Genomic DNA, 10,103 nt, shown 5'->3' on the forward strand with positions numbered 1-10,103 from the left:
TATGGTAAATAGTAATGTAATAAACTAGGCAAATACATTATTAAAAAAAGGATAAAAATAAAATTAGAGAAATATCGTATGAGGCGACTAGTCAGCAAAAGCCGACAACTTTTTAATATGCCAGTCAATGATGAGCCGACACGTCATAATGAAGGGCAATCATGGTAAATTTTCCAATTTTGACAGCGGCAGTGGAAAGTGGAAGTCAGTTGGTCAAGTTGGGTTTGCTGCGAAGCGCTATTTCTTAATTATTACACTTTCTTTCTTCTAATACATTATTATTTTACACTAATACGTTAGATTAGATTAAATACATTTACAATGCAATCAAATATTAATAAGAAAAAAACTCTCCTAAAAAGGACTGTTAGTGAATCAAAGTCAAGTCTCTCTCCCTCTCTCTCTCTCTCTCTCTCTCTCTCTCTCTCTCTCTCTACCCTTCTCCTCTCTCTCTCTATCTCCTCCGGCGCTCTTACCCTGCGCACCCCAATTCTCTTTATTCTCCTCTCTCTCTCGCTCTCTCCTCCGGCGCTCTTACCCTGCGCACCCCAATTCGCTTATCATACGCACCCTTCGCCGGCTTCCAAGCTCAGATCTCTTCAAGCTTCGACTTTTTTCTGCTTTTCTGATTTCCACGGTACGCTTCTTCTCTCTCAGAATTTTTGTGTTTCTTTTCTTTTTTTCTTTTTGTTTTTTTGTTTGAGGAATCCTTACTCTGAAGTGAATCTGACATTAGAGTGGTTGTTGGATGTCAAAATTCTCGTTAGCAGGATCGATCCCGTTCGATTATACTGTTTTTGGTGTTTTCTTTTAGATGAAAACTTTATCGAAACAAACTTTATCGGTCGCTTATTGATCGGATACTATATCGTGGAATAATGCGTTTTCTCATTTTTTTTTTTTTTAAATAGAAATTATTGGAGTTGGGTAAGGATCATTGGTTGTAGGCGGGTGGGACTGGGGGTGACTAGAATTCTAGAAGTACCAAATGCCTGTTTAGTAGCGAACATTCATACACATCCTTAAAAATAAATAAATAAATAAATAAATAAATAAATAAATAAATAAATAAATAAATAAAATCATTGCGGAAATCATGACATTTATGTGTCGAAATTCTATAAACTTTGTAAAACTAAAATTAGAGTTTTGGTGTCAATTCTTTTTAGACCTAACAACTTCAATATTATGAAATCATTGGTGCTAAAATTTTAAAGTGTCTTATAAAAAAATGAAATTACTGTTCTCTCCCAATTCAATTACTTTCATATAGAAGTTCTGTGCTTCTGTTTTAGTTTCATATTCTTTTACGATATGTATTATTATCTTTTATGATATACATCATTTTTCAAACTGAAATTACTATTTTGTCCAAGTCTTTTTTACCACTAGGCCCTAACAAATTATTTTTTCATGCTGAACTGCCAGCCCATACGTCATTGAATATAAGATTACTATTCAGAACCGTTTAAATTCGTGTGTTTTTATCATTGGGGTTCTGATGGAGTATTAGATTATGGCTCCCAAAAATGAATGACAGTTGCTTTGCTTACATTTTGGGCTTTATGGCCATTCATTCACATCCGTATTAATGAATTTTGCTTAATGCATCTATTCATGATCTATATCTTAATGTCGAAACAAATAAATGATTAAGTAAACAAAATTTCATGATGTTGTTCTCCTCCTCCAATGTATCTTTCTATGCTAATAAACTTGTCTCTTCTTTTTTTGTTTTTGCTTCCCTTTAAGTTTTGTGTGTAGCTTATTCGATTAATTATAACGGGTTGTTTTTGGAATCAGCTATCGTTTAGAAATCATGAACTGCTTCGGCTGTTGTGAAGATGATGATATGCATAAAGCTGCTGACAGTGGAGGTGCATACCCAGTGAAAAGTTCATCAGGTATTTCCCGTTTTCTAAACTCTAAAGTAGAGGTCCCTCATTAAAGTTGATAGCTTGCAATTGTTATTCACTGCTTTAGGGGGAAAAAGAAATGCACTGATGACAATTTTTAATGTTGCAATGTTTGAGACTTGATACTTTTGCAAAATAATTACTAACAGGGTCAAATTTGCAGTTGAGGCTGGATGCTATTAGTCATTATTTTTACTTGAGTTTTAGGAATACAGGCAGTATGGTGTTAACATGGTCATGGATAAGCATTTGTATGTGTCTGTCCTTTATATTTTCTTCTTGTTTGTCACTTTGCTTTTGTTATTGAGAATTATTTGTGCACTGTCCTTTTCTTGTATTGGTTTTTTATTTTTTTATTTTTATTTTTTTTTTCATCTCCCCACTATGACAACATACTTGTATTTGTGTTGTGTTTTCTTTTGAAAGGTTATTATGTATAATTTTACAAGTACCTTTTCCGTTTCAAATATAGTTGTCTCCTTTTCTGTAGGCCTCCTTATTTCTATTGCTTATATTATTGGCATTAAACTGAGTTGAATCTCATGACCTAGGGAATGACGGGGGTTATCATGCCTCAGAAAGTGCACCCCGAGGTGCTCAAACAGTGAAAGTCCAGCCTATTGAAGTTCCTGCCATACCAGCAGATGAGCTTAAGGAAATCACTGATAGTTTTGGGACTACCGCTTTGATTGGAGAGGGCTCATATGGAAGAGTGTACTATGGGATGCTTAAAAGTGGGCAAGCTGCAGCAATCAAGAAGCTAGATGCCAGTAAACAACCTGATGAGGAATTTTTAGCCCAGGTTTGTATATAAAGACTGTTGTTTTTCCCTTTTCATCTGTTGGAATGATTTTAGATTCGTTTTCTAAGTTGGTGTTTAACCCTACAGGTTTCTATGGTGTCGAGACTGAAACACGAAAATTTTGTTCAATTGCTGGGTTATTGTGTTGATGGAAACTCGCGAATTCTTGCCTACGAGTTTGCATCTAATGGCTCTCTTCATGACATTCTACATGGTATGCAAGACAAATTTGAAAGCCAAATGTTTCAAATGAGTCAACACATGGTCTAATAGTTAGGTTGCATTCTCTTGAATGGGGCCTCTTGATACGTGACTAAATGAGAGCCCTCAATTATGTGAACTTGTATAATGTGTCCTTGCAGGGAGGAAAGGTGTTAAAGGAGCACAGCCTGGTCCCGTTCTGTCATGGGCACAACGAGTGAAAATTGCTGTGGGGTCTGCAAAAGGGCTAGAGTATCTGCATGAGAAGGCCGACCCTCACATCATCCATCGTGATATCAAGTCTAGTAATGTACTGATCTTTGATGATGATGTTGCCAAGATTGCAGACTTTGATTTGTCAAATCAAGCTCCTGATATGGCAGCACGTCTTCATTCCACTCGTGTTCTAGGAACCTTTGGTTATCATGCCCCTGAGTAAGTCGTTATGAATTCTTCGCGTCACATTTTTATTTAACTTTAAATATTGACAATTCTTTGGGGAATGAAAACTTGGAATCTCGCACTAGCCAATGTAACTATTAACTTCTAAAGGTAGTAAAAATTAAAAGTTTTTATTTCCTTTCAATGGATTTTAAGCATCAATTTAATCTTCTCGATTTCCCTGGTTGGCAGATATGCAATGACTGGACAGTTGAATGCAAAGAGTGATGTTTATAGTTTTGGTGTTGTTCTGCTTGAACTTCTTACCGGGAGAAAACCCGTTGATCATACGTTACCACGTGGACAACAGAGTCTAGTGACATGGGTACTAATCTCTTTGCTGATTTGATCAGCAACTCTTTCTGTTTCAAAATTTTCTGGACTTGGAACTTTGTTCTTCTTATGCAGCTGAGCTGACAATGTTACTGGTATGTGTTAGGCTACCCCAAAACTCAGTGAAGACAAAGTCAGGCAGTGCATTGACGCAAGACTAGGAGGAGACTATCCACCAAAGGCTGTTGCGAAGGTACTTGCTTTCTGGAGGGGTTGATTGATTAAGAAACATTGTCTTCTTTACCATGAATTGGGATATTGATAAATTTAAACGAGCTACCGATTTCTGTGTCTGTATTGTAGATGGCTGCTGTTGCTGCCTTGTGTGTTCAATATGAAGCTGATTTCCGCCCGAACATGAGCATTGTTGTTAAAGCTCTCCAACCCCTGTTAAATGCCCGACATGGACCCACTGGCGAAACACCGAGTTCGTGAAACTCTTGATTTTCTCAGCTTGCGTGTTCGTGCCGAAAGGAAGGAATTGTTCCTGCAGTTCTTTGGATTATGTTCCATATGATTCCATTGTTTACAAGTATTTGATTTGTTCATAATGCCCGGGGGCTATTTTCCTGTCATTGTTATTATAATATAATGTATCTATGTATTTTGCTTTACCTTCCCTGCCTTTGACTGGTTTACATCTTTAAAAAATGGTGCTAGGTTTCTGTAATCTTTAACAGAGAAAACGGTCGTAAATTATTTTTGGGCAAGATGCAGTCTTTGTAAAAACTTGCAGCTGAATGCTCTGAGATAGTTTTGTCCAGATGTTGCCTTTGGCAAATGTGTTTATATTATGTGTGCAAACTCTAGCAAGCAGCTAAACAGCTGAAGTTCGCTTCATGAATAACATATGGCCGTGAACGGTGAATCTGAGAGGAAAGGTTTGAAGGAAAATGTTTTTGGACCGGTGTACATTTCACAAAATTAACACAGTTAACGAATTAGAACATTGCTGCTATAATACCGTACGCCACTCTCTCTTTCATTGCGCACATTCTTTGTCCATCAGATAGGCATCCTACGGTGGAAACATAAACAAACTCACCATTATTAACGTGACTTATATACACCAGATAAAAATGAAAAAAAAGGAAAAACAACACATATTTGAAAGTGCTGCTGCCGGATTGAGGGGAGGGGGTTGTCGGATCGTAACGACGGGAGCGATAGGGTGGCATCCTACTCTGATTTGATACCTTACTGAGACTCGCGACCTCAGTTGTGATCCCCCAGATCTTGGTGCGGTGTCCTCAGATTGCGACGTGGTGTCAGGATTGGTGGCATCACATTAACGGAGGACGTGACTCAAATCATAATTTACGAAACATATCGTTGTGATTCTGTCACTGAAGATGTCACGACTCGTCTCATCATTGAGGTAGAGGGACGGCGATCCCCTCCATGTAGATTGCGACCGTCAATTGCAATGGTGACCGCATTTTTTTTTTGTTAATTTTTGTAATTATTAATTAAATTAGAAAAGTTTCAATACTTCTCTTTATTTTTGTTTCATGAAACCGTGGTAATATGACGGTTTAAAACAAAAATGTCTTATTAATAACGTGTGCCGTGCGGTATGTACTCATGCCCAATTTAAAATCGGTAATCACTAAAAATGGAAACATTAATGCGTTGGGCAACAGCAGAAAATAAGGAAAAGGGCAAAAAAAAAAAAAATTATTGTGAGACAGACGAAGGCGTACAGTCTGCAGACACAACACAACCATTAACACTTGGATTTTTGCCCGGGCGCGCCTTCTCTACTTCTTCTTCTTCCTCTTCACCTCTAAACTAAAATCAACAAATACATTCTAAGATTCGCCTTTCAAACTCATTTCCTTCTTTCGATCGATCGATCTCTAACACCCACTTCCATTTTTCCTTCCTTTTTTTTTTTGGGAGAAATTTGAGTGGGTTCTAGTTCTTAATTGTTCTAGGTTTCGACTGAAGATTTCTTTATTTCTTTATTTCTTCCAATTTAATTCCGACCTTGCTTTTCTACTCCACGGATCGGAACCCACCAGGTACCATTCTTCTTCTTCTCATTTTACTATTTTCCACGTTTTCAAAGTTTTTCTTATTCTTCTTTATCAATTGTAAATCATGTTGTGATGTAAAATGTAGGTTGGCAATAACTTTTTTCTGACCAAGAAATCCCAATTTAATACATATGGGTTTTGGATCCAGTCGTTTACTTCCTTCTTTTGTGTGCTCGCATTGCGTTGTTGCCTAATCCGTAGCTTTCTTGGATATTATATAGGATTTGTTTAACTTTATCTCATTATTATGCTATGTAAACATCTCATTACTTATTTTTTTGGCTCCAACACCTCATTACTTATTATTGTGTTTTATTGTGATTCTTCAGACTTTCAGGCAAGACCTTGATTATTTTTTTGTTCCGTTTCTGTATTAATTGGTTGCTAAAAGCACTAGAGATATTGTGGCATATCTTGTTTTTGTTTCGATTGTTAATGACCAACTTCATATTTATTTATTTTCCCTTTTTTTTTTTTTTTTTTAGTTTTATCTTTGTTTCCCAACAGGCTTAAGAGTTCCTGTTGTTCAATTCCGAATCAAAATCACGGGCGCTGTATGATTTGAGCTCACGGATAACTACTGGTGTCCTCTTAATTTTGGGCTTGAAGTAGAAGCCTCTTAGGAAATGCTGAGTAAAGGGTTTCTGTAGAACTAGAATATATATCAGTAGAGTACAAAATGATCATCAACAAGCAGCATCTCTTGACGTATATATACCTTCTGCTTTATACCACACTTTCCTCGGGGGTTATTCTCTACAACAAGGCAAGGCATATTTCAGTTTATTTCGTTACAGAAATGCACTATTCCTATTTTGTTTTCTGCATAATGCATTTTGCTTCAGTTTCGGTGTCGTCCTTTACTACCTATTCCGTGACTGTCTGCTGTTGAAAGGCGAAAAAAAGGAAAGCATTCTGATTTTCCATCTATATTGAAGGATGGTCTTGTTGGGATTTTTATTTTTTGCAGTGGTTCCTGTCCACACGTTACTTCAACTTTCCATATCCAATTACACTCACCATGATTCACATGGGCTTTTCTGGTGCGGTGGCATTTTTTCTTATTCGTATTGTGAAGGTATGATCCTATTGAAGCTTGTATTGCCTTTTCTTTTCATTCTCTTATAACTTATTCCATACTTCTTTTTAAGGTTTAGCGGAATTGCTACCTTCAGACAATTCTTCTCTTTTTCTCTGATCCAAGTGGTTTTAAGTAAGGTGATCTAGATGGTAAACATGTAGGAACAGAAACGAGGATGTGATAAGTGCTCTCGATGAATTATTATATTTATTATTCATGCTAAATTTCTTACTCTTAAGCTACTTGGTGCTTTATCGTGGAATTGGATGGTTATACTCAACAACCTATAAGTCCAGCACAATAAGACAACAAAGTTGTTGGCTAGTAGCCTCTCCCAGAGTAAATTCCTGACTTTTGAAAGTGTTCTGCGTTATATGTTGGTCCATGATGAGTAATACTCTTTTAGATGTGTTTTTGTCTTTGAGTTTATCAATAATCACTATGAAACGAGGCTGTGATCTTAGGTATCAATGCCTTATTCTTTTCTTTATGCTTTGGCAAGCTATTTCTGTTATTCATTTGTTTTCACCATAATATTATTACTGTTCCATGGAAAGAGTTTTACTTTTGGTAGTTTTGCAGGTTGTTTCTCCCATCAAAATGACATTCAGAATGTAAGTCTGCTACAAGCAGATCCTTTCTTCTTATCTCCATAATTTTCTCCTTTGAGTAATTTTCTTCGCTTTGCAGATATATGACATGTGTAGTTCCAATAAGTGCCTTCTTTGCGTCAAGTCTATGGTAAGTGGCGTATATTGTTGAGTTAATTTCTTATGTGACTAAGCAATTATGTTTCAGTTCGGCAACAACATTGGCTGTGTGATGCTGTGATTGACTCTTTCCAGATTTTGAGGTTGAAATAATATAGGAGTTCTCATCAGTCTACTCTACCAAAATGATATTTAGTCACAGAACCATAGGCACCGGAACTCACCTGATCAGGCACTCTGTTAGAAACATGGTGACTGAATACCACCCGGATTGAAATCATGATTACTTTGTTTACTGCTCATTTACTGCTGTACTGTTGTTCATTTTGTTTTGTTTGGTAATTTCAACCTCACAGAATCAAAACTTGAGATAAACTGACGTTAATCAGCTTCAGTAACTAGTGCTGATATATTTTGTTGAATATCCCTTTACTTTTCATCTATACAGTTTGTAATGAGCTTTCATGTGAACTTTCATCTGAAACTAAAAATGCTTCCTTTTCTTTCACTTAATTTTATCATCTTGCACTGTGCGACTGAGTTTTAAAGCCTTTTCTCTGTCTGTATAGGTTTGGCAATACCGCCTATCTGTACATCTCCGTGGCCTTCATCCAGATGCTAAAAGCCCTAAGTATGTGAATAGTTCATGAATACAGCATTTTTTCCCCCTGGTCCCTTCAATGTACTTAATGGATTTTACTTTTTGTTATTTGCATTTTCAGTGCCAGTTGCAACATTCCTGGTGGCTGTTCTCTGGGGCACAGATGTTTTAAGATGTGATGTGTTCTTGAATATGGTGCTTATTAGTGTCGGAGTTGCCATATCCTCGTATGGCGAAATTCATTTCAATATGATGGGTACACTTTACCAGGTCATGGGAATAGTTGCGGAGGCCCTCAGGCTTGTATTGACACAGGTTCTTCTTCAGAAGAAGGGTTTAACACTAAATCCTATCACCACCCTGTACTACATAGCACCATGCAGGTACGTTGGATCTCTTTTTAACTATTATATTTCTGGTTCTTTCGAGTTTTATGCACAAAACCCAGGCTATGACATTTGCATCAGTGTTTTGCTGAATTACTAGACTGTTGGCAACTTTCACACCGATATTATGAAAAGCTGTTTTATGTCATATCTATGATCAACTTCAAATAGTAAGAGGGTATCACCTCGGCATTTGTTAATAGCAAAATACATCAGATGCTGTCCAGAAAAGCTACTTAAATCACACTGCATTTGTCGACAATAATGTTTGCCATCTAATTATCCAAGCAAACTGTTGGACTTTGAATTTCTTCAATTTGTTGTTGTGCTCATTGGTTATTACTGTCTTGTTGTGCAGCTTTGTATTTCTGTTTATTCCTTGGTATATTCTGGAGAGTCCCGGAATTGAAGTTGCTCAGATTCAGTTTAATTTCTGGATTTTTTTCTCGAATGCTCTATCAGCTCTGGCATTAAATATTTCAACTTTCTTAGTAATTGGTAGAACAGGAGCAGTAACTATCCGAGTTGCTGGAGTCATGAAAGATTGGATACTGATTGCCCTTTCAACAGTTTTATTTCCCGAGTCTGTAATTACAGGTCTCAACATAACTGGTTATGCAATAGGTATGCCTTCTTCAGCTTAACTTTAAAATTCGTTTTTGGTTTTTGTTATGCGATCTAAAATTGTTATTTTTCTTTTCTTACCCCCCTTTTTTTGCAGCTTTATGTGGTGTTGTTGTGTACAACTATTTGAAGATGAAAGATGCTCGTGCATCTCAACTTCCTCCTGGAATTAACCCAGACAAGCCAGTACAGGTGTGAAATTCTTATTACTTTCTTGTGCTGATAAGCACTTATCCGTTAGACGCTTAGAACATGGTTTATATTTTAAGATGTTGGATTAAATTTTCACTCTCTAGCAAGGATACTTTCATGATTATGGGGGACTTTAGTACTGCTTCTAGAGGTTCCGAAAGTTCTTTGCTTCCACAGGTCCACAATGCAAGTAGTGTGTTAGGTAAAAGTGTGTAAAAGTACTTCTTCGCACAATCACCAATCCACTGGTATAGTTACTTTTGAGAAGCTAGGTTTTTTGACTTTCGACTTCCGTTTGTACTTCTCATTTTGCTATAACCAAAAGTAGACCTTACAAGAGCACATCAATCCCAAACTACATTTGTGTTAGATAGCTCTTTTCTGGTTGGCCAGAGGCCATTATTATTTAGCAACTTGTGAGGAACCCTCCACTTGTTAATAGCACATGTGCAGCACTAGGCATATAAGCCTTGAGCTAAAGTTTCACTTGTCACACTGCATCATCATAAAACTACGGGAGTTTTGTAGCTTCGTGATGGATATTTATTTTTGTTTTGCCCTGGCTCTCCAAAGCCAGATGTCCAGTTGTTGGCGCTAAGAGCGAATCTGTTTAACTGTTAAGAGTATTGGGAATGCTGGAAAAATTTATGTGGCTCTTCCTCATTACTATGTTCTTTGCAGGAGCCGAAGATGGAGAAATCTTGTGATTTATACACACCCGACGACATTGATAAGACCAACAACAATGTCGGAAGGAGCTGGTGGAATGCTGCTGAA

The 10,103-nt window shown here is 37.0% G+C and overlaps 1 protein-coding gene and 1 pseudogene across 1 annotated transcript; both read left to right on the plus strand.

Moving 5' to 3' along the window:
- Positions 1-340: 340 nt before the first annotated feature.
- Positions 341-4,587, plus strand: LOC21397032 (pto-interacting protein 1). The gene is made up of 8 exons (XM_024162420.1): positions 341-637; positions 1,804-1,904; positions 2,468-2,718; positions 2,806-2,932; positions 3,081-3,354; positions 3,553-3,685; positions 3,800-3,886; positions 3,997-4,587. The coding sequence occupies exons 2-8, from the start codon at positions 1,820-1,822 to the stop codon at positions 4,126-4,128; spliced, it is 1,089 nt and encodes a 362-aa protein (XP_024018188.1). The 5' UTR covers positions 341-637; positions 1,804-1,819; the 3' UTR covers positions 4,129-4,587.
- Positions 4,588-5,336: 749 nt separating this feature from the next.
- The window catches only part of LOC112090630, a 4,896-nt pseudogene continuing 129 nt past the window's right edge, over positions 5,337-10,103 (plus strand).

The sequence above is a fragment of the Morus notabilis genome, unplaced genomic scaffold (assembly GCF_000414095.1).
Source record: "Morus notabilis unplaced genomic scaffold, ASM41409v2 Scaffold498, whole genome shotgun sequence".
NCBI lineage: Eukaryota > Viridiplantae > Streptophyta > Magnoliopsida > Rosales > Moraceae > Morus > Morus notabilis.

Bases quoted from the DNA above. Each gene is read 5' to 3' on its own strand.
- LOC21397032 (XM_024162420.1), top strand. From the start codon at position 1,820: ATGAACTGCTTCGGCTGTTGTGAAGATGATGATATGCATAAAGCTGCT. The intron at 2,933-3,080 runs GTATGCAAGACA...GTGTCCTTGCAG, and splicing joins TCTTCATGACATTCTACATG to GGAGGAAAGGTGTTAAAGGA. The intron at 3,355-3,552 runs GTAAGTCGTTAT...CCTGGTTGGCAG, and splicing joins TTTGGTTATCATGCCCCTGA to ATATGCAATGACTGGACAGT.